The 24,838-nt window shown below is 43.5% G+C and overlaps 1 protein-coding gene across 12 annotated transcripts in view; it reads right to left on the bottom strand.

Moving 5' to 3' along the window:
- KCNQ5 (potassium voltage-gated channel subfamily Q member 5) overlaps positions 1 to 24,838 on the bottom strand; it is a 481,904-nt gene that overhangs the window by 68,318 nt on the left and 388,748 nt on the right. For all 12 annotated transcript variants that reach the window (XM_044776992.2, XM_044776991.2, XM_044776989.2 and 9 more), the window contains 2 exons: positions 14,106 to 14,216; positions 8,502 to 8,597 (listed from right to left, as the gene is read on the bottom strand). In XM_044776992.2, coding sequence (XP_044632927.2) covers positions 8,502 to 8,597; positions 14,106 to 14,216 — 207 coding nt within the window. The remainder of the gene's footprint in view (positions 1 to 8,501; positions 8,598 to 14,105; positions 14,217 to 24,838) is intronic.

Genomic DNA, 24,838 nt, shown 5'->3' on the forward strand with positions numbered 1-24,838 from the left:
TTTTAATTTCAACCGACCATCCAAAGGTGTAAATAACAGGGAAGTGATTTTTTTTCAAGAAGTCAGAGAACTAAAAGATTTAGGATGAAAACCAGCAATCTCTCCCCACCTCGCTTCTCACTAATTCAACCTTGTTGCTTCTGTTTTTAAGAATCCCTATTTTTATGGATTGTTCTCATATTTCTTGATTTTTCAATTGTAGGCTTTTCAATTAACTTCCTACCATGAAAAATAACGATATAGTCCGCTTATACTTTCTGCTTCTCTCATCCTACCAATAGTTTTTAGTTTAGTTAATTTTTAGTTAAGTTTAGTTAAGTTTTTAGTTTAGTCTAGTTAGTTAATGCTATTTAGTGTTTGCACTATTTTGACCATGCATCTAGACGTAGGTCAGCAATATGACGTCCATGACTACTTTTTCTTTCTTATACATTTTTTTTTTGTTTTCCTTGGAGTTATTATTGCCCCATTTTAGTTTCTTGATTTACCTTTATGTACCTATTAGGAATACATTCCCAAACTCAACAAAGTCTCTAAAATTCCACTAGTCAAATGTATCACGAAATCTGTCAGTTCCAATTTGCGTTTCCTTGAAGGTCTTTCTCCTGGACTCTCCAGCCACCTGTTCTCTGCTCCCCAGCTGCTGCAGCATTGGTCCCTGCTCTCTGCTCTCCAGCTGCTGCAGCATTGGTCCCTGCTCTCTGCTCTGGAGCTGCTGCAGCATTGGTCCCTGTTCTCTGCTCTGGAGCTGCTGCAGCATTGGTCCCTGCTCTCTGCTCTGGACCTGCTGCAGCATTGGTCCCTGCTCTCTGCTCTGGAGCTGCTGCAGCATTGGTCCCTGCTCTCTGCTCTCCAGCTGCTGCTGCTTTGGTCCCTGCTCTCTGCTCTCCAGCTGCTGCAGCATTGGTCCCTGCTCTCTGCTCTGGAGCTGCTGCAGCATTGGTCCCTGTTCTCTGCTCTGGAGCTGCTGCAGCATTGGTCCCTGCTCTCTGCTCTGGACCTGCTGCAGCATTGGTCCCTGCTCTCTGCTCTGGAGCTGCTGCAGCATTGGTCCCTGCTCTCTGCTCTGGAGCTGCTGCTGCTTTGGTCCCAGGACTTCCCTTTACTGTCAGCCTAGAGATTTCCTTTCTCTTCCCTGCATGAGATCTCTTGTTTCCTGGATCCCATGTCCCCTCCTTCTTGGTTTATCTCTTTGTTCTAGAAAAGGAATTCTATCTAAGTAGCTTCTTTCTTAAAAATTTCAGCTTTATTGAGGTATAAGTGACTTATGAAATTGTAAGATATTTGAAGTATACATGGTGGTGATTTGATGTACGTACACATTGTGAAAGGACTCTCCCCATCTGGGGAATTAACATATCCATCATCTCTCACATTTATCTTATTGACGTTTTTCTTGATGAGAACTTTTAAGTTCTGTTCCCTTAAATTTCAATTAAGTGGTACAACGTATTCAACTAAGTCATCATGTTTCACATCAGACCTTCAGAACTTGGTCATCTTTAGCTGACAGTTTGTGACCTTTTTCCCAATTTCCTCCCCCTGCACCAGCCCCTGGCAACCACTTTTTACTCTTGGTTTCTAGGAGTGACTTTTTTTTGTTTTAATTTAGTTTCTACATATAAGGAGTACTATACAGTATTTGTCCTTCTCTGGCTATTTACCTAGCATAATAACAAGGTCCATCCATGTTGTCACAAATGGCAGAATTGCTTCTTTCTCATGGTTGAATAATATTCCATTGTACAGCCATGCTTCATTTTATTGCTCCTCATTTTACTGTGCTTCACAGATACTGTATTTTCTACAAATTGAAGGTTTGTGGCAACCCTGCATCAGGTAGGTCCGTTGGTGCCATTTTTCCAAGAGCATTTGCTCACTTAATGTCTCTGTGTCACGCTTTGGTAATTCTAGCAATATTTCAAAATTCCTCATTATTATTAGATTTGTTATGGTGATCTGCAATCAGTGATCTTTGACATTACTATTGCAATTGTTTTGGGGCATCACAAACCACGCCCGTATAAGACTGGAACTTAATCTACCAATGTTGTGCGTGTTCTGACTTCTCCTCTGTTGGCCGTTCCCCCATCTCTCTCCCTCTCCTTGGGCATCCCTACTCACTGAGACACAACAATATTGAAATTGGGCCAGTTAATAACCCTGTGGTGGCCTCTAAGTGTTCAAGCGAAGGGAAGAGTTATATGTCTCTCACTCTAAATCAAAACCTAGAAATGATTAAGCTTAGTGAGGAAGGCATGTCAAAAGCTGAAAAAGGCCAAACACTAGGCCTTTTGTTCCAAACAATTAGCCAAGTTGTGAATGCAAAGGAAAAGTTCTTGAAGGAAATTAAAATTGCTACTCCTGTGAACACATGAATGATAAGAAAGTGAAACAGCCTTATTGCTGCTATGGAGAAGGTTTCAGTGGTCTGGATAGAAGATCAAACCAGCCACAACATTCCCTTAAGCCAAAGCCTAATCCAGAGCAAGGCCCTAACTCTCTTCAATTCTGTGAAGGATGAGAGAGGTAAGGAAGCTGCAGAAGAAAAGTTTGAAGCTAGCAAAGGTCGGTTCATGAGGTTTAAAGAAAGAAGCCGTCTCCATAACATAAAAGTACAGGGTGAAGTAGCAAGTGCTGATGGAGAAGCTGCAGCAAATTATCCAGAAGATCTGGCTAACATCATTAATGATGGTGGGTACACGAAACAACAGATTTTCAGTGTAGATGAAACAGCCTCCTATTGTAAGAAGATGCCATCCAGAACTTTCATAGCTAGGGAGGAGATGTCAATGCCTGGCTTCAAAGCTTCAAAGGACAGGCTAACTCTCTTGTTAGGGGCTAATGCAACTGGTGACTTGACGTTGAAGCCAATGTTCATTTACCACTCTGAAAATCCTAGGGCCCTTAGGAATTACGTTAAATCTACTCTGCCTGCACTCTGAAAATGGAAAAACAAAGCCTGGGTGACAGCATGTATGTTTACAACATGACTTCCCGAATATTTCAAGCTCACTGTTGAGAGCTACTGCTCAGACAAAATGATTCCTCTTGGAATATTACTGCTCATTGGCAATCCACCTGGTCACCCAAGAGCTCTGATGGAGACATACAAGGAGATTAATGCTGTTTTCATGCCTGTTAATCAAGGAGTAATTTTGACTTTCAAGTTGAGTTTTGAAGAAATATATTTCATAAAGCTATAACTGCTATAGACAGTGATTCCTCTGATGGATCTGGGCAAAGTAAAACGAAAACATTTTAGAAAAGATTTGCCGTTCTACATGCCATTAAGAACATTCATGATTCATGGGGAGAGGTCAAACTATCAACATTAACAGGAGTTTGGAAAAAGTTGATTCCAATCCTCATGGACGACTTTAGGGGGTTCAAGACTTCAGTGGAGGAAGCATTTGCAGATGTGGTGGAAATAGAAAGAGAACTAGAATTAGAAGTGGAGTCTGAAGATGTGACTGAGTTGTTGCAGTCTCATGATAAAACTTAAATGGATGAGGAGTTACTTCTCATGGATGAACAAAGAAAGTGGTTCCTTGAGATGGAATCTACCCCTGGTGAAGATGCTATGAAGACTCTCGAAATGACAACAAAGGATTTAGACTATTGCACAAACTTAGTTGATAAAGCAGTGGCAGGGTTTGAGAGGACTGGATCCAATTTTGAAAGAAGCCCTACTGTGGGTAAAACACTATCAAAAGCATCACACTCTAGTTCTCTTGCTACAGAGAAATCGTCCTTGAAAGGAAGAGTCAATCAATGTGGCAAACTGCATTGTTGTCTTATTTTAAGAAATTGCCACAGCCACCCACTTCAACCACCACCCTGATCAGTTAGCAGCCATCAACATCGAGGGAAGACCCTCCACCAGCAAAAACATTGTGACTTGCTGAAGGCTCAGATGATGGTTAGCATTTTTTAATAATACAATATTTTAAAATTAAGGTACGTACATTTTTTAACACATAATGCTGAGCACTACTACATTGCACAATTAGTAGGCTACAGGATAGTGTAAACATAAGTTTTATATGCACTGGGAAACCAAAAATTTCATGTAACTCGCTTTATTGTGGTATTTGTTTTACTGTGGTGGTCTGGAACTGAGCCTGCAGTAACTCCGAGGTAAGCCTATATACCAAGCAGCTTCTTGAGTAAAGGTCAATGGTAGGTAAAGTTTTGAGATTATGCATGTCTGAAAATGTCTTTATGCTACTCTCAAACTCCATGAATAGTGTGGCTGGGTATAGAATTCTAGGTTAGAAATAATTTTCCTCTCTAATTTTGAAAGTACTGTTCCACCGTCTTCTAACTTTAGGGTTGCTAATGAGAAATCCAATACAATCCTGATTCTTGATCCCTGGATATGGTCTGCTCGGAAATCATTTAAAGATGCCCTGCTTTTGAAGTGTTCTCATGTTTTCACCATGATATTTTCACTGTGAAGTATTGTTCACAGTTCTGCATCCTTGGTGACCTTTTTGTTGTGGCCACTCCTATTCTTTAGTTTTAGAGAATTACAACGTAATAGTTCTGTGATAAAACCCTCCCCCTAGATGCCTTGTACTCTTTTTTGAGGTACTTCTGTGGGTTGGATCTTTGATCTCCTGGAAGGCGCATCTAATTTTCCTATCTCTTTTGACTTATTTTCCATCTGTTTTTCATTTGACTTTCTGGGAGATTCTCACAACTTTATCTCCCCTTCTATTTTCTTTTTTTTTACTTTGCTGTCATGTTTTTCACACCTAGGAATTTGTCTTTTCTAAGTCTGTTCTTATTTGTAACTGAGGCACTAAAAAGGATGTGTAAGCTCTGAATAAGTGATTTGAGTTTATTGACTGGCAGCTTCACTTTAAGATAACTGGATGAAAATTCAGTTATTTCACTAGCAGAAGCCCAAGTTTCAATATATAACTTTTTTTTTCTTTTGGGCCAACTAACTTTCCCACAGCAATATCTTCTAACCTCTTCCCTTCTGGAAAATAAGCTGGTCTGTCAGCATTCATTTCACAAACTTTGACTTAATTTTCCTGCTTCTGATCTCAGTAAAGCATCTTAACTTCACCCTCAATTGGTCCAATCCCTCTAGAAGTAAACCCCTAACATGGAACTTCTGAAGCATCTTAAGATGCTAATCCCAGGGCTCCAGGAATGTATATATGAGGACGAACTGCTGCTATTTGGAAGGAGTAATGGATTCAGATTCAGACACAAGGGATTTGAGTCCTAGCTCTTCCTGGGCTTGTCCTGGAGATCAAGTGACATAATCTATTAGAAACACTCTGCAAACTGCAAACGCTTCACAAGTCTTGGGCATTAGTAATAAAAGTTGTGACATCTGGGCAGGTATTCAAAGCGTTACGGAGAGCTGCTTTCTTTCCCAGACTGTTCCACTTGAAATGAAAAGTTAATTTCAATGAATCATGCAAAGATATTGACACAGCTAAATTTGCTGCAAGCTGCTGGGGTTTTAAACGTTTCCCTAAAACCGTGAAATGCTGGTTAATTTGGTTGTCTTACCAACCAAATGACAAAGCAATGTGGGAATCTCAGTGCCCTTTTGGAAAAAGTGTGGCTCTGGCTTAAAGCAAATGAGATTGTTCTTGATCTTGATGCTTTGTCTGCTCAGCAAACCAAAGCAGGTTTATTGGGTAGGAAATGAATGGGTCAGCAAAAGAAGCTTGCTTTTCAATCTAGTGCATCCTTAAAATAAATTTCTATGATATACAATGAAGGCTTACAGCCGTGAATTCTGGCCAAGGGTTACAACAAGGAAGAACAGCAAATACACTATTATTCCTATGTCTAACAAATAAACTAATTGCATTTGGACAGGGAGGAATGCTTCTTAAATTAGTAGATTCCATTTTGATCAATGAACTATGATTTAATTTTACAGATACTCTTGATTGTTTCAAGTCTTTCATTTTACATTCTTTTTTATTCAGAATAACACACAAACTGGAGTTTTAAGTACAATAAAAATAAATGATTTCACTCCATTGTTACCCATGTTTGTACAAGTTCAATTATTGATCACAATATATGTTACATAACCCAGTTCCATAAAACAACATTCTAGACCTCTAAGAAAACTGTTCAGTCAGTTTCCTCTCCACCTTTTAGGGGTTACCTGGGAGGAAGTCCCCATCTTGCTCTGGCTGTGGACATACGAATGCCTCTGGCCCAGTGATTTGCTGCAGGGTTAGTAATCTGTTTTCAAGTTCAGTTGGAAGTCACTTTTGCACAGTTTAGTAGTTGATGATGATAAGTTAGATCAGGAAAGTTCCTCCTACCATTCTCTGTATGTCTTGTGAATATGATAGGCAACAGCAATATACGGATATTGAACCCTTGAGATATGGCTAGTGTCACCGAGGAACTGAATTTCTAAATTTAAATAGCCACGTGTGGGCATTGGCAACTGTATTGGGCAGCGTACTCAGTATCTTAAGGGACACATGCATAGGAAATTCCTCCGGGGGCTCACTTTCTAACAGAACAGCTGATACTCTAAGATGTTTTTGGATAAAGAGTCCCTTTTAATATGCAGAAGTATCAAGGATCTGTACATGGAAGTGTTGTATTTTGGGTATGTGTTGAGTGAAAAAATATGCAGTAAAAAGCTAATAAATTTAGTAAAGATTTTAACTAAATTGAACTTTATTCATGACAACAGCATCTCCATTCTCCTGAGAGCAAGTGATCTCTCTCTGTATATATATGTGTGTAAGATGTATTATTGGTTCCATAGGTGGTCAGGGCTTGGTGCCCGGATGGATGCAAGGAACCCGTGGATAACTTCTGCACTCACAGGTGGGAAACCATTGTTCTAGAATTAAAAGATAAGAAATAAATTAAAGGATAATGAAAAGATAAAAATAGTGAGGAGAAAAATTCATTAGACGTATGGGAACACCTCATGGCTAGTTAAGAAGTGCCTTGGGATGGAAGCCTGTCAGTCCTGGGCCTCAGCATTTTGTGTGCCCACCAGAGCGCGCGAGGCCTCTTTTCTCTATGGTGAGCATCATTCGGCCTCAGATCTTGAACTCCTACTACTTAGGGATCTTTTCCTTTAAGAAAACAAAGTTTACTTTTAGTGCTCTTTTAAAACTTGGAAATTTTAAAAACAGAGACTCTCGGTGGTTTGTACTAGAAGTCAAGACCAGTAGTCCATTTCCTTGTCAACAGCTGCAGAATAACTTGGTTTAAAAATTAATATCTTGGGGCCGGCCCAGTGGCATAGTGCTTAAGTTTGCATGCTCTGCTTTGACAGCCCGGGGTTTGCAGCATCCCACATAAAATAGAGGAAGATTGGCAAAGATATTAGCTAAGGACCAATCTTCCTCACAAAAAATTATAAAATAAAATAAAAATAAAAATTGCTATCTCCATTCAGTCATCAGATGCAAGCAGATCTCCTTCAGGGTGTAACTGAGCCACCTCCTGGCTTCTTGCCTTTGCTCAGTTCTGTTGGAGGTTCTGCATAGCACAGCGGTAGGTAAAGGCTGAGGGAAGGTTGTGTAGCGGTTCCCACCCCAAACCCCACCCACATAAACCTACAATCTACACCAAAACAACATGCTTGTTACTATAGCATGAAGACAAGTCTCCTAGCACCTCAGATTGCCACTCCAAACCTCTTTGGTTTAGGAGTTCTGGATCTTCCACTGCCTGGAAGGAAGGGAAGAAACTTTAGATTGCATAATCATCTTGTCTGTAATTGAATATGAACTCCACAGTATGGATCTAGAGAAAATATATTTTGTGATTCTTAAACAACCTGCTCCCAGGATGGCTCTACTCCCAAAATATAGATGGCAAAAAGAGAAGCATTTCTTTTAGTGCTGAAGCAAATCCTGAGTGATTGAAAAGAAAATGAAATTCTAAACAACCTAACAATCTTATGAGTTAGCTTCAAATAATATGCTTATTATTTCATATTCTCGAACACTGATGTATTCCATAATCCCACCGGCTCCTAAAATAGAGTAACTATTTCAAGTTATTGCTCTAGAAGGCATTTAAAGTGATTCCACAAGTGCTAAACCTTGACACTCTAAACAAATACATTGTTCTTCAGAACAGTAGCATACATCTAGCTGGAGAAGGTAATTATAATGCAGGGAACAATGCCATGTTCTGCTCCATCCTTAATGATCAATTAAGTTTCACCAAGCAACTTGTAAGACACACTAGGTCATTCCAGGAGTAGCACACTGCTAACCTCTATGTGACCTTGCTGGCACGGTTAATTACTCTGAACAATGCATGTGCCGTTTACTGAAAATATATATTATTTTTCTGTTTTGGAGGATGGAACACTTATCCAAATCCAAGACTGGAACTTAATAGTTCCAGCTTCATTTTTAGAAATGAAACAAAACAGTAGCTCTACTGAGCAATGAAGTGCAGAGTTTAGAAAATGACCCAGCAAGCTCTCGGGGAGGCAGATCTTACCATCCACCTGTCACATCGACACTCACCTGAATGAGGTTGGCAGCTGGGTTCCTTCTTTTCTCAAAGTGTTTCTGGCGGTGCTGTTCTTGTACTTTTAATGCAAAACCTGAGCCAAGAATGCCCTGGAACAAAACACAAAAATAGTACTTTAAAATTTTTTCTAAAGCATTGTTAAATAATACAAATATTTTTTTAAAACCTCTAAAATGAGCCTGAGAAAAGACAAGCAGTATGCAACCCGTCCGTAAACATATTACTCATTAAAATAAATGCTGTTTACCTCTATTTTAACGCCATAGGCCAACGGCAAGCTGTCAGGCAAGAAATGCAACAACTTCTGTTGTTTAGTAAATCAACCAGATGTTGCCATTTATTGTCCCTTATGGGATAGTAAGAGGCAGCATAAGTACAAATAAAAATCACAATTTTTAAAAATGTTTTTTGTGTGGACTTTGTGTCATTTCCTTCTGCCTACGTTAGAGTGATGGTCCTGTTTAGTGATGGAATCTGGAGGACGTAAACTGGTTTGGACGGAGGCAGATTTAAAACTGGGGAAAAAGTCTCACTGCTGTTGCCACAAGCAATTGTTCTTGCACTTTGATGAAACCACTAAGTTTTATCTTTTCCATTTGTGAAAAAGGAGAGGGTATTTAAAACCTGTCCCAGCTTATTCCTCCATGATGCTGTAATTCTACCCTTACCAAAGTAAAAAGAAAGCAGGGGAGGACGGTCATCCAGATGGGCAGACGTTCAGCTTTGAAGACACAGAAGTTTCCCATTTTGCCTGTTTGTACAATAAAGACAGCACATTCCTATTTTCCTGAGTTTTAATCTCACATTTTTAGCATTTCTTAGCTTTTTGGTTTTGGCTCACCTATTCAGACTTTGGGGTTAGTAAGATTAATACCCTCCCCCCTGTGTTTATATGAGTTTTTGGCTGGTTTGCTTCCTTCTGCTTATCATCTTGATCCGCCGAATTTCTGGCTCTTTGAAACGCCGCCCTCTTTTCCGTTGCTTTGGTCTAATATCTGTGGAATCAAGGCACTTGTCTCCACTCAGGTTGGCTTTGGGAGCTTGCTAACCTTGGGAGCTTGCTAACTTCAGTCTCTGGTCTTTGTAAGTCTCCACTTTACTGGCATGGGATATGGAGCCCCACTGCTTTCAAGTCTGTGGATTTTACTTGCCAGCTATAAATTACTGGATTTTATTAAACTTCAAGGAGTGCAGACCTCAGGTTACCAAAGAGTTGTCTTATAAGAACCAAGTCGGTACAATGAGCACTCCGTGTCGCCGCGGGTTCTGCGTTTGTTGGTTCAACCAACGATCCAGAGCTGGTTGATTCTGCGTTTGTGGAACCCATGGACACAGGGGGCCAACTAAGGGATTGAGCATCCATGGGTGTCCTGGAACCAATCCCGTGGATACCGAGGGGCCACTGTATTTGCCATAGGTAAGGAATGGTTGTTTTGCTTTTCTTTATATTTTCAAAGTGGCTCAAAGATGGTACAGGCTGTCTGAGGAGGTGATGGGTTTTTCATTGTTAGGAAGTGTTCAGTCTCAGCTGGACGACAACTTGGCTAAGATATTTTTGGGCTTTAGATAACCTTTAACCTTCTTTCTTGAGATTCCACAGTTCTGACTACATCTGTGACAATAACCACATAATAAGTAATGCAATTATGTTTAAAATATGGTTATATGATAATACTATTTGCTATTAATGGATAAATGACTGTACCATGAAATTAGAAATTACGTCATAGGATCTGTTTTCCATCTCTCTTTTTCAGTGAGTCTCGTGCTGTCTAAGATCTTCATCTCATACAGGCTGTGACTTCACAAACTAAACTTTATAAAAACCTGGACTGTATGATCTTGTTTATACAGATCTTGTTTATATGTATATTCAAATGTTTCCTTCCATTTAGAAGTTATAAAAATGGTCCTCATTTCCAAATCCAGACCAACTCAAGGCATTCATACAGCCTAAATTTTTTTCTGCTATTTAAGATCATTCAGGAAAGATTTATTTATTTTTCTTTTAATTTCATTTTTCGTGAAGTATAAACATGTAAGAGAACCCAAAACATCAGAATTTATAGCATATATTTATCCTATGTATTGTGTGTAGGTACATTATGTGCATGTATGTATATAATCCGCTTATATGGAGCCTAATTCAGATTTTGTAGATATTGAATTAACAGCAATAACTATCATTTTTGAGTACTTATTATGTGAAGATGAAGTTTAGAGTTTAATCTCTTTTGGAAAATGAAGACAGGCCCTACATAGCAGAAACTTAGCATCTGCCAAAAAAACTAAAGTGAGCTAAAAATCACGCAGGCATTGCTTAGAAACATATACTAGTAGACCGTGAGGGTTTGCTACGCATCTCCCGTGCCAGCCAGTACATCACAACAGTTGTTAAGCTGGGTCTGCTCACTGTCTCATTATGGCTCCATTCCAGTTTCCTTCCACCTCTCTTAGGACACAGCTCAGTCAACCTAAATAGAAGTCTGTTAAAATAAAGTCTATTTATGATAGGCAAACGTTATACATAAGTTATATATATATATAACGTACACACATATATATAACTTACATGCCATCCCTTCAAATATTGACACCGATAGATGCAAATTCTTAGAAACTGAGTTTTGTTTTAATTCATTTTTTAAGATAACATGACTTGAACTTTGGGTTTTAAGTTTTACTGCTATGGTGAGATGCATAAACACCAGGTGGAAGGAACACTTATTTTGGTAATTAAATATTTATCCCTTGTCATCTTCCAGATTAAATGAGCCTAACGTGGCCCTGCACATGGCACGCAGGGTGGACGGACAGATGCCCTCGGCAGGAGGGAGGGGGTGTCCTGAAGAGGAGAAAGCCTTCTCCTGGGGCTGGTTCCAAGGAGCTGCAGCTGCTCTGCAGGCCCATCGTCCCCGAGGGGAGCTGAGATCCATCTGCAGGGGAGCCTTCCTGCCTCAAGGGGAGACAGGAAAGGCACTTCTCCTTCCTGGTCCTCAGGTTTCCTGTGTGAGAGGAGCCCCAGATGAGTGGCTGCCATCCCCCTCAACTCCCTCACAGAAGGCCGCCCTGCTCTCTGGAATGTCAACCAGACCACACTACCAGCAGGTGGGTGCAGGAGACATGATGCCATTTCCAGCCACCTTGTTTTCTTCTTTTTTTTTAAAGAGTATATATGGACGATTTAGTCTTTTATTCAATAATTAAGAGTCAGCACCTAATGTGAGGTTGCCGTAAAAAGATCCGTGGTAAAGTCTACTTTTCTTGGCGTTGTTAGGGAATGTTCTGTTCTGCGCAAGCAAGTTTTTCAGATTTCTAACATGTATTAATTTAACTGGCATATAAAAAACTGTAATTACTATATTGGGAAACATTTCTAAGAATGACTACTTAGTCTCTGAACTCTAACCCAGCAGAGCGACTCAGCGCAACCTCCTGTGACCTGCAGAGTTTCACTTGGAGGCCGGCCTTTGGCTGTACTGGATGCAGCCAGTTCCAGAGGCAAGGGGCCCCAGGTCCTTACACACTTTGAGCACTTCTGTGGGTTTGCTTCTTACAGACGCTCTGCTCCCTCCCTTGCTGCCTTTCGCCAGCTCTTCAGTGTTTGTTCTGTCAACCTGCCTCTACATTTACTGTTTATAATCTTTAAAGAGTTGTTAGACTGTAGAGCTCAGCTTACTAGAACTTTCTCTGAATCTGAACAGGTTGTGAGTTAGGCCTCAGGGTTCTCTTTGAGGCAGCAGTATTTTGTGCCATCGTTTTGGGGAAGAGGTCCAGGACTGCAATTTATTGTTTCTAAAGATTTTTCCCTGTAGGGAATCTGATTATTGGGTGAGTTTCTGCTCTGTTTTGGATTGTTGAGATTGCCAGATAAGTTGATTCTGGATAAGTGAGATTTTTTTGACTCTCATTAATTTTGTAATTTCACAACAGGAAACATGTATTTCTAGATTCATAAAGGAAAAGAGAAGTAACACTTCATGAAAGTTTCTTCATGACAAGCACTTGACTTACATTACCACATTGGTCTTCACAAAATTTCTCGGGGTACAATAATTCTTCCTCCGTTATGTTGATGAAGAAGCATACCCAAGGTCACTGTTACAGGCTGAATCGTGTTCCTCCAGATTCATAAACTTGAGTCCTAATCCCTAGCACTTCAGAATGTGGCCTCATTTGGAGACAAGATCTTTACAGAGGTGATCAAGCTAGAATGAGGTCATGGGCGGGCCCTAGTGCCATACAACTGGTATCCTTATAAAAAGAGGAAATTTGGACACAGACACACGCAGAGGGAAGACAACATGAAGACACAGGGAGAAGATGGCCGTCTCCAAGCCGAGGAAAAAGGCCTGGAGCAGATCCTTCCCTCGTGGCCTCATGGCCCTTGGAAAGACCCAACCCTGCCAGCCTCCTGACTTTTGACCTCCAGCATCCGGAACTGTGAGACAACGGATGTCAGCTGTTTAAGCCACTCAGTCTGTGAGACCTTGTTACAGCAGCCCCAGCAAACCAATGCAGTCACACAGGTGGCATGTGACAAAGCAGAGTCACATTGGTGGCACGTGACAAAGCAGAATTCAGACTCAGGTCTAAGGCTGTAGTGCATGCATGGTCTTTTCAGTCTCTTCTCTGTGGTTAGTCAGGTCTGGGGCAGAACCAGCTGGTCAATCCAGAGTTGGGCACTGGCCATGGGAAGGACAAGAGTGTCCTCTGCGCTCATTAACAGTCCGGGAGGAGCCTCATGAGCTAAGGGCTGTGGTGCTGAAAATTCCTGATGCCCTGGCTCCTTTGGAGGGTGCTCTGGGGTCTCTGCCTGGCAGAGGCTGGGACACGAATCCGCCTGTGTCTGGAGGGGGACTGAGCCTCCTGATCCTTAAGCATGACTGCTGCCATGTGCTAATACTCCCTGTGTGCTCTCTTCCTTCCATGAGAGGTAGAGTGAACAAACGTGAGGGCTTGGGGATGGAGGCAAATTTTGACCAACTGTATTTAAAGAAATAAGAGGATAAAATGATCAGAAAGACAAGTTTCATTAAGGAGAAAATAATCAGAAGCTTGGGAGAAGATAAATGTGCTCTCATTCTGATAAGATTCAGAAACCACTCATTCAGAAAAATCAATGACAATGACTCAAGAATAAATCCTTGGACACATTTAAAACCTTTGAAGGTCATATGCTTTTCATTCAAATGGATCTGAAGAGGTAAATACTCCACTTGTGCAAATCCATCTCTTCAGTAGCACACACTATAAACCAAATTGGAGTGATCAGTTTAAAAAGAACGTATCTTCAAATATTTACAGATATTTTAAATGTATCAGTAGTATATTGACTGCGAAGTGATGCCATGTGAATTATTATTTGATTATAAAGACCTAGTTGGTATAAAACTTTCAAGTTAAGCATCTCCAAGGGAAGACAATATTTTATAAATTATTCAACTAGATATACGTAGAAAAGTCAATGTTATATCAGAAAAATTATATTTGTAAACAATATAGATATGTTCCCAGGCAAATTAATTTGTGAAAGCTCATGGTAATGGACTGCTAAGATCTAATTTAAGCTGCTTTATTTTTGCAAAAATACTCACAGCGGGAAGTGCAAAGAAAGAAATGCCGAGGAGCGCAAAGCCAGCGGAGAGCAACCTTCCCAGCCAAGTTAGGGGAGTCTTGTCTCCATAGCCAATCGTTGTCAACGTAATCTAAAAACAGAATAAGCAGAACGTGCCACTTGAGTCTGTGAGTGGAGAGCTAGGACCAAGCACAGGAGGCAGAGCAGGGCCTCCACTAAATCATTATTCAACAAGGTGTTGGCGCATGCATTACTGTGCTTTAATTTTCCATGACGCATAACAGAACTTCTCTTTGTTTAAGCAAGGGAATAACCAACATACTTGTTCCTCCCTTATAACACAATTTTCCATCTTTTCTAAGTGTTTTCAAAGAAAGGTTATTTAAGTAAGTGGATAACCATCAGTGATACAGAAATGATAGCACCGCGGATTCAGGGCTGGATCAGTACACAAAACAATAATTTATGCTAATTATGGCTGTCCATTTATTACCTTGGCAGACATTTCCTGAAGTTCTGCTGTGTGCAAAGAACATGTTATGATTTGTAGTGGAACAAAAATGAGATGCATAGTTCCTGTCCTGAGATATTTATGGCATAGAGGGGAAGCATGTCACACGCAAATCATTAAGACACAAAATAGGGCAAGACAGGTGCTGTTACGGATGCACAAGTAATCTGCATGGGAATTCAAAGATCAAATTGATTATTCCGAGCCTGAGAGTCGAGGAGGTTTCACTGGGGAGATGTCATCATACCTATGCTTTGAAGGAGGGGTAACACTTTGAGAGACAGAAATGATAAGGAGGGGAAACAGGTGACCAGCTGCCCAGCAGTGAGAATAGATAAGGGAGGTTCTGGAAAGTGTAAGTGGTTCAGTTGGGCTGGAGCATGGTGGGTCTGAAGAGGATTAGTGGAAGAGGAGGGTAACAGGATGAGCTAAATCTCATCAGGAGTGTCTTTGAAAAATAATAATTAGATCATGTATCCCAGGACCAAACTGCTCCTGGGGCCTCCCAGCTCCTCCAGGGCCCGCGAGATTCTCCATGATCCTGCAGAACAAGGGATTATTGAACATAACAGTGGCAATGGAACTGCATGGGAGTCGAGAGCAAAAAGACATGCGTAGGAAGTTCAATAGAAATGCATTTATTGATCGTCTGGGATGAAGGGGAACATTAAGTCAACAATGACTTGAAAATTTCAAGGGGAAGATGGTTGCACCATAAAGAAAAATACGATCATGAGAAAGAGAAGTTTTTGGAGCAAATATGAAGAGTCTGGGTTTCCAAATGAGGATTTTTTAAACATCAGTATGACTCTGATCTAGAAATGTTGAGCAGGAAATTGAGAACGAGGGCTTGAGTCTTGAGAGAGATTGGGTTTGGCATCAGCTTTGGGTTTTGGAATCAAGACAGGATGATCGTTGAAGCTTTGTGAATAAATGAGATTGCAAAGGGTGCAAAGAAAGGACCAAGGATGCCTCAGGAAACCTATTCATTTAAGGGATGGAAGGAAAAGGAAAGCCAGAGAAGAATATACTTTTTAAAAAGTGGAAGTAGGAAGGAGTTATACACATGGAAACTCAATGGGGAAGAAAGAGTTTCACAAAGGCCCAGGTGGCCCCTGATCTCACAGGCTCATAGAAACAAGGAAAATGGGGATTGAGAAGAGGCCCTGGATCAGAGGGAGGTGCTCCCTGGTGACTTTGTGAAAGGGGTGCTCTGGTCAGGTCCTCTTCCCTGGGCTTCGAAGGAGGGTGACAGTTGAGAGGCAGAATGATGGGGGAGGGGACTCCTTGGCGCAGGCCTGCAGAAGCACTCAGCACAGACAGCGGGCCACCCTTCCGGAGGCCCCTCCCTCCTCACCTCCGTGGTCCCTCTCATGTGTGTGGCTCCTCCTACTCGGTCAACTTCTGCAGAGTGGATTCCTAACGTTTGGTTCTGGGTCTTCCCCTCTTTGTAAAAATTCTTTCTATCCTCTCTTTCTCTTTCTTCCCAGGTGGTCTTAAATGTTTTCAGGAATAGCAATACCATTTTATCTTTTTAAAGATTGACACCTGAGCTAACAACTGTTGCCAATCTTTTTTTTTTTTTCTGCTTTTTCTCCCCAAATCCCCCCAGCACATAGTTGTATATTTTAGTTCTGGGTCCTTCTAGTTGTGGTATGTGGGACGCCACCTCAACATGGCCTGATGAGCGGTGCCATGTCCACACCCAGGATCCAAACCGGTGAAACCCTGGCCAGCCGAAGTGGAGCAAGCGAACTTAACCCCTCAGCCATGGGGCCGGCACCCTGAAATACCATTTTACGCTGAATACACCACATTTATACCTCAGGATGGACCTCTGAGCTCCACACTCACGTATCTGCAATGGATATTACCATGTGGATGCTGCAAATTCACTTGCTTAAGACAGAGCCCTTATTTCCCCTACTCTATCCCTGCCCGGGCGGTTGCCTCTTGTGGGAGTCAAAGGCAGCACCATCGGGCGCTGTGTCAGAAGGCTCAGCGTCACCCACCTGCTCCCGTCCTTGCTCCCCTCAGTGAAGGTGGCAGCAAGTCTCTAGGACGTTGTCCCACTGAGACACTGCAAACCTTCCCCTCCTTGCTGTCTTCCTGCCATGGGGTGGACCAGGTTTGCAGCAGCCTCTGAATTGCTCTTTCTGGTTTTCTTGCCTCTCTCCAGTTCCTTCTCCAACACCTGCAAGGGGGGTCATTTCCCTACTGCTCTAAAAATCCTTCAGTGGCCACTCCCTGAACTCAGAATAAGGTCTAAGCTCCTGCCTGTGGCCTAGGCCGCCTACCTCTGCATGCCTTTCCAAGATCGTCGTGATTTCACTCTTGCTCACTGCATGGTAATCACAGTGTTCTTCAGCCCCTCACACAGGTCAGGCTATTCCTGCCTCCAGGCCTTTGCACATCATGTTTCCACAGCCAGAAGTTCTCTTTCCCCACTCTTTCCAGGGCTCCTTTTCATCCTTCAGGCCTTATCCAAAACAGCTGTTATCAGAGAGCCCTTCCCTGCCCACAGCAGGGCCTGCGGCCTCCATCTCAGCTCCTTGCTCAACGGCACTTCTCAGAACTGGTAGTTTGCTCTATTTTTCTTTGGGAGGGGTCTTTATTTCCTTTACCAGAAGGAGGAACTCAATAAATATTTCATAAACAAAGGAGGAATCCTTTCAATAACATGGACAACAAATGGAGTGAGACGCACAGGGAAAAACTCCTGGAAATCTGACTTGGGGCGGGGGCTTCCTGGATGTGTCTGCGCATGTTTGCAGGGGGTGAGACTGGAGAGGGAAGAGGTGGTGGCTCCATGATGGGGTCAGGCACCCCAGGAGGCCAGGGAAAAAGGGTCAAGGGTCAGCCTTGGCCACGTGGAAGACAGTGCTTGTGTGAAAGGCTTGGAAGAGAGGAAAAGACCTGGGGCTGCGAGGCTGCGGAGGGGTGAGCACAAGTTACCGGAGGCACTCTGGATGGAGGAGGCCCCAGGGTCTGAGAGGGGCTGGTAGCAGAGCCGGCAGCCAAGTTAAACAAAGGCCACGGCAGTACCAGTGGGGACTCTCAAAGCAATCCTTGAGATTTCAGAGAGAATATTCCCGGCTTATTTTTATCACAGGTTCCTAATCTTAAATACATGGGAAAGATTTTAACTTACTGTGTTTTTTCTGCAAAACAACTTAATCTTTTAACAGCAGTTTATGAATAATAATAAAGAGAAGAGAAATTTCATGGTTTGGTCACAGCAATCACATTACATTTCACCGTTTGCTTTACATCCCGACAATACGCTCGAGTCATTCTCCTCGGTCCAGTGCTCGGAGAGGGTTTTAAACCACTGCCTCTGACTCCAAAGCAGGAGACACAGCACAGTGACGACGTGCGCGCTCTGTTCTGAGCCGAGAAAGCCTGCTCTCTCTCTGCCGCTCCTCCAGGGGCGGTCTGTGGGGGAGGAGAATGCTGTGAACTATGAAAGCAGCAGCCCAGGAGTCCCTCCGTGCCTGGCAAAGATTTGCTTGCCTCTCTCTGCCCTCTGGCTCAGGCTTCTGGGTGACCACGTTTCCCTGCATGCAGGGGACCTGAACCACCAGCAGCAGAGCTGGGCCACAAGAATCTCCACCGCTCTGGTGTCAAAGTGCTCGAGAGGGTGCTAGGTTGAGAGCCTAGGGGCCTCGTGCTGTGCTGCCAGGCTGGCTCCAGGAGGTCTGGGATGGGGCAGTGTTGCTCCCTCAGGCCCAGGTGGGGGTGGAGGGTTTTTGTTTCAAGCCTGGAGGGAGCACGCCTTCACTTCTCCTGGCTGCAAAGGGGAGAAGTGGGTTCCTGATGTGAAGAGAGGTAGCACCAGAGGTGAAATCCTGAAGTTTCTCAGATGAACTTACTATAAAAAGACAGGGGCCCACCCGTGAATCCACACTGACCCGTCTGCTTGATCCAGCTCCCACTTGTACGGCAGTGACCTGCTGGCATGTGACAAGACCATCCTCAGTGAGGCCTGCATCAATGTTCACCGATTTTGAGGACTTTCAAGTCAAGCTGCCCTTGAAGTACCCGTGTGTCTCCTTGGAACAGTACAACCACGTTACGTTTCTTTTCTTGCTAAAGTTCATCTGCTGGTCCTTCCCACACGAGCTGAGCAGCAGAAAACTTCTTGGTGCAGAACAGTAAAGCCATTTCTGTCTTCCAGAAATCTTGTCAACCTTTCAGCCAGTAAAGATTCATTTCCTTTGGATCCAAAGTTAGAGAAACGCAGGCTCCCCAGAACCCCAAAGACACCAGCTCTTCAGGGGAGCTTCTGGAACAGCAGTGTGTCTTGGAGCCTTGAGAGGCCGCAGGTGTGGTCGTCAGGGGGTTGGAGGAAATCCACTATATTGGGCATAATTCCACTTTTGAGCTCCTTCCAGAGCTCATAAGAAATATGCTGGTTAACATATGCTGGATAGATTAAATTTATCTATCATCTATCTATTATCATCTATTACTGATACCTACTCATTGACTTTTACAATATCATTGGAAAGGTCATGATGTTTTGAATTTAGTTTTAAAACTTAAAAGGTAAATTTAAACAATTTCCAGTATCTCTTTCAGTGCAGTTTTAGGCCGAGTGACACTTTCGTGTGACAGGGTGCCATTTACTGCCGCACTCTGCGACCTGAGGGGAAGCTGACAGATGCCTCTCAGGTTGTCCCAGAGAGGAGAGAGGAGCGTTGGTGAGGGATCTGCTGCTCCAGCTGTCAGTCTCAAGAGTGCGGCAGGTTGTGCCGTCTCCCAGGTGCACCACAAGCTTGAAGGAGATTGGTGGAAGGAGCAGATGACTGCTCCCATATTCCACGTGCTCAGGTGGACTCATGCAGCTGAGAAAAGATATTTTTTGAAAATCCCTGGGTAGCAGATATTGGCATAACGGTGTAATTATAGCTGCAAAGTCTGGGGTGGACTGGGGCACCCTAGTGTGTTTAACCGTTGAGAATTCTTCCTCAGGAATACTACTACAAAACAAAGACAAATTCTGGTCCAAGTTTTCTTTTTTTTTTTCTTTTTTTATTTTTTTTTTATTTTTTCCTTTTTCTCCCCAAAGCCCCCCGGTACATAGTTGTATATTCTTCATTGTGGGTCCTTCTAGTTGTGGTATGTGGGACGCTGCCTCAGCGTGGTTTGATGAGCAGTGCCATGTCCGCGCCCAGGATTCGAACCAACGAAACACTGGGCCGCCTGCAGCGGAGCGCGCGAACTTAACCACTCGGCCACGGGGCCAGCCCCCTGGTCCAAGTTTTCTTGATTCATTTTTTTTTTTAAGGGGATGGCAGATGCTGTGGTCAGATGATAACTCAGACTTTGGTTAGACTCAGTGGTTTTTTTCAATAGCAGAATTAATTCCAGACCAGCAGATATATAAGTCCTTCCTTCTTTCCTTCAAGCAAGAAATTGACAAATATTTATTGGTGTGATTTTGAGGACACAATTATGATACTAGTTTATAGCTAATGCATTTATGTGAACGAGGTAAGAATATCCTATTTTTAGATTTCCAAAGCACAGCATAGTTTCCCCATAAGGGCATTCTTTAAGGGAAGATGATCCACATTTGCATTTGTCAACAGTGCCCTCCCCTCTTCTTTCTCTTCTTCTCTTGTTTATCTTCTCTTCCTTTAGTCTCTTTTCTCACCTTCTCTTCCCTTCTCTTTGGGCTCCTTCCTGAGCACCTGGTTTCAGGTAGCGGGTAGTTGTAAAAGCTGTACAGATAATTTTGAAATTTGGGCACCTTAAATAGCAGACCAGAAATGGCTTTGATCTTCAAGCATCAGAAACACCCGTGTGGTAGCATTGTATAACTTGAGTTCTGCTGTGGCCGGTAGCTCAGAGCATTAGCATTCCATACTGCTCTTCCAGGCTCATGGTCAAATATAGAATAACAATAGTGAGTAAGATTTGTCTAGTGCTTGATAAAGCACATTCATATGCCCTAGTCACATTTAATACACAGCAACTTTGGGTTTGAGTAATAGTATTTTCTCTATTTTACAGAGACATTAAATGATTCCTTAATGTCACACCTCCACCAAAAAATAATGATGGGGCTGGAACCGAGGTCTTCAGACTGTAACTCTGTTCTTTTCAATATAGCATATACTCAATTTTTAGGGAATAATACTGAGCAAAAGTGTCCAGAGTCATGTGTGAGATGATATTATTAAAGGAACAGCCTTCTCCTTAGGAGAGAATTCCTCAGAGAGACTTAAGACCAAGATGCTTCATAAATGCCTGCCGTTCAGGTGGGCACGGGACTTGCCGATGCTCCTAACAGCTAGGATGATTTGGCTAGTGGTGGTGGGGTATGCTTCTCAGTTTTTGCTTGGTAGTTAACAATGTTCTTGAACAGTTAGGAACTGGTGTGTTGATTATCTCATGGCCAAGTGAAGCTTTGATTCATCAGGTAACGCATCAGTAGTAAGAAACACTTGTTAATTTTTATTTAATGTACCAGCTGTGAGTCAGAAAACAGCAGTTATAAAAGGCTACAGAAGACATTTTGTACTGGTGAACCCAATGTAAGGAGGGTTGATTCTCAGAATTATGACTGGTATGATCAAGGAGAAGGATAATTTTGCTCATTGCACAAATTAACGTTTCTTATTCTTAGATTTTGCAGGGGGATGGAACTCATGGCGTATTTTTGAGCTGTACAATATGAGTGCACAGTACACTACATCATACATAGAAACTTCTATATTGTTTGCTTTGAGATAGGTTGTAAGATCTTCAGCATGGACTCTAGGATTAACTGGCTGATATCAGATCCTCTACATGCCTGAAGTGATCATTTCAAGAGCAGGGGCTCAGGGGGAGGTTGGTTCAGATGCTGACTCAAGGGTAGATTTATATTATCTGCTGCTGTATGCATCTTAAAAAAAAAAAACCCATAACACTATCTTCATCACAGGTATAGCAGTAAACAGAAAAAGACAAGTTAGCCTTTACCAGGTCATTACCAGAAAAAACTACTTCAAGGAAATCTCATCTTCAGTTATTTCAGAATAAATCTAAAGCAAATCAAAAAGAGAAAAATAACAACAGTAAAGGATATAATAATAGAAAATAACCCTGGGAATACCTATTCTTAATTTATTTCAGAAAAAAATCTAAAGCAACTAAAAAGGAGGAAAATAAAAATAGGAAATAACATTAAAGGGAGCTCCACCCACAGTCAGAAGATCCCCTTTTTCCAGCGGCTGCCAGCCCCTCCTCCGCTTCCGTCACCATCGCCCCTTCAGTCGCCTCTTCAGGACACAGAACATCTTTCCACCGCAGCCCTGATTCGCAAGCCCCTTCTGAGCTTAAGCTGTGGGTCTGCCATAAGGCATGGAGCCCCTTCTGTTCTAAAGGTGCTTCCACCTACGTGCAAAGCAGCGATGCTCCCGCCAGCAGCCGCCACCTCTGACTGGGCACTTAGTACGGTTTAGTTCCAGCCTTTGCATCGGTTTTCCCACTTACTCAATGGGCTAGGGCTAGTTTTCACTAATATGGAATCGGGTTCAGATCAAAGTTCTTTGAACTGTCGTTGGCTTCGAGCAGTGCTGGTCACCTGCTGTGTCCCTCCACATGCTGGTCTTGGGGTAGCCCTCAGCATCTTCTTAAGGAAAGGAGTTTAGTATTTGGTATTTGGAATTCGCTGGGATACTGTATCCACAGACCATAAATTGCATTTCGATACTTCATATTGATACTATGGGCTTTTATTTAAATAAAGGGGATTTCCTTTTTGCACCAAAATGTAGCACTTAGAAACACTCCATTTCAGGAAGATTTCCCTATTTATTCTGAATACTTCCATGGTTAGTAAGGTATCCATTATGGGCAACACAGACAATTTTAACTAAAAACTATCCAGCTATATATTTCATTAAGGTTTTGATTGATATATAATAAAAGGTATAGTATTCTAAGTTTATTTCATTGCGCACTGGAGACCTAATATATGTCTCATAAAGAATAGAAATACTAAGCTCTCTTGTTTGCTTTTTGTATCTTTTCAGGCTTCATACAATTTCATTAATGAATCAGTTAATATCAACAAACCCACTATGGACCAACAAGGCCTTTTTTATTCCTAGAAGCTTGACATCTTAGAAAATTTTTACTCTCATTCAAGACTGGATTTTTCTTTTTTCAAAATAGAGACATAGGCCATTCAGAGAACCTGTTAAGCACAGGTTAAACTTCAATCAAAATAGCACTACTGAAATGGAAATCAATGAAAATATGTTGTGTCCCCCTGAAGGTCACAGATATGACCTTTGAAAACCTGCTGTGTGGGTTATTCTGGCAAACGAAAGAGGTTGGTGACTGAGTAAGAGGTACGTCAAGAGCTTCCCATGCGCTGTGTAACACGCAACAGTGATTCTCATTAGTAATAAATAGAGAAGGAAGATTAGTGGAAAGGACAGTGAGCTGTGAAGCTGATCTCATCAACAGCTGCATCTCCATGGGAAAGGCACACCTGAGGGTCTCAGTGGTTGAACTATGTGAGAGTTAACAGAGAGAAGCAAAAATTAAACTTAAATTCAAATCATTCTTTGAAGGCTGGGATTATAGTGCCTTCCCTTTGCTGGCTAGAAAAGCCTCCTATTTTCTCAGTTTACTGTTTTCCCACTGTGAGTCACAGATTTTCATTTGCTCTCTAAATATAAGAAGTATTTTGAAGGAGAGGATCCAAGATGGCGCCGTGAGTAGTCCTCTTTGTCTCTCGCCCTTCGAGTCTACAATTATTTGGACACTTATCGCTTGACAAAGGATATCCAGACAACATCTCAGGACGTCTGAGACACCCACGCGACTATACATCGGAAGGCGGATGGACTTTCCTCCGGGAGGATGTGGAAATAGGTGAAAACTCTCCGACCCCGACGGGCAGCCTAGTACCCGCAAGCGGCTTTCTTCCAACGGACGCCCCCAGAGGATCCACACACATCTAGGCCAGGAGCGAGAACACAACAGAGGAGCGACGGTGGAAACAGGTGACCAGAACCCTACCTAAACCCCCCGCAATTACTCCTAAACGCAGAGGGAAACTTTGGAGTTGCACACCTGAGCCCGCGCGGAGAGTCTCTCCCCGCCATTGGCGGGGAGACCCAGCCTGGTGCTCGGGGCGCCCGGAGGGTCCCAGAGAGAGACACGGAGGGCACGGAGGTCTCCCAGCTGCCGTTGCCCGCCCCGTGGGGCTAGGGATTGCCGGAGATCTCGGAGAGGACCGGGGCGGGGGGAAGTTTCAAAGGCCGGTTCTGCGACCCGGAGGGGAAGCGCCGGAGCTCCGCCCGGGCAGCAGACAAAACTCTCTGTCTGCCGTTAGCAGAGGGGCCACGCTGAGCATTCACGGCTCCGGGAGAGGCCCGGAGAGAATCCCAGAGAGCGGGGCGACCCCCAGCTGCTGTTGCCCGCCCCGTGGGGCTAGGGATTGCCGGAGATCTCGGAGAGGACCGGGGCGGGGGGAAGTTTCAAAGGCCGGTTCTGTGACCCGGAGGGGAAGCGCCGGAGCTCCGCCCGGGCAGCAGACAAAACTCTCTGTCTGCCGTTAGCAGAGGGGCCACGCTGAGCAGTCACGGCTCCGGGAGAGGCCAGGAGAGAATCCCAGAGAGCGGGGCGACCCCCAGCTGCCGTTGCCCGCCCCGTGGGGCTAGGGATTGCCGGAGATCTCGGAGAGGACCGGGGCGGGGGGAAGTTTCAAAGGCCGGTTCTGCGACCCGGAGGGGAAGCGCCGGAGCTCCGCCAGGCAGCGGACAAAACTCTCTGTCTGCCATTAGCAGAGGGGCCACGCCCAGCATTCAGGGCTTCGGGCAGAGGCCCGGAGAGAAGCCCTGAGGGGGGGGCGACCCCCAGCTGCCGTTGCCCACCCCGTGAGGCTAGGGATTGCCGGAGATCTCGGAGAGGACTGGGGCTGGAGAGAGTTCCAGAGACCCAGCTTAGTAGCCTAGTGGGAAACCCTACAGGCTCACAGCAGCCTTAGGGAAAGCCTCTGCACAGCACCAGTAGAAGGCACCCAGCCGCCAGCCACAAGGCTGGAAGACCCCAGGGCAAAAGCAGCATAGCTAGGTGTACTAACCACAGACTGTAGAAGATGCCAATAGCTCTCCTGCGACCCATAGAGGACAAGTGAGTTTTGGTGGGTGCAGAGAGCAACGGAGCAACAAATATAAGTGATCCCACCCCTGGCCGCTGGAAAAGCCCATAACACCGTTGCAGACCCCAAGGAG

This window comes from Equus asinus, chromosome 8 (assembly GCF_041296235.1).
Source record: "Equus asinus isolate D_3611 breed Donkey chromosome 8, EquAss-T2T_v2, whole genome shotgun sequence".
NCBI classification, from domain to species: Eukaryota; Metazoa; Chordata; class Mammalia; order Perissodactyla; family Equidae; genus Equus; species Equus asinus.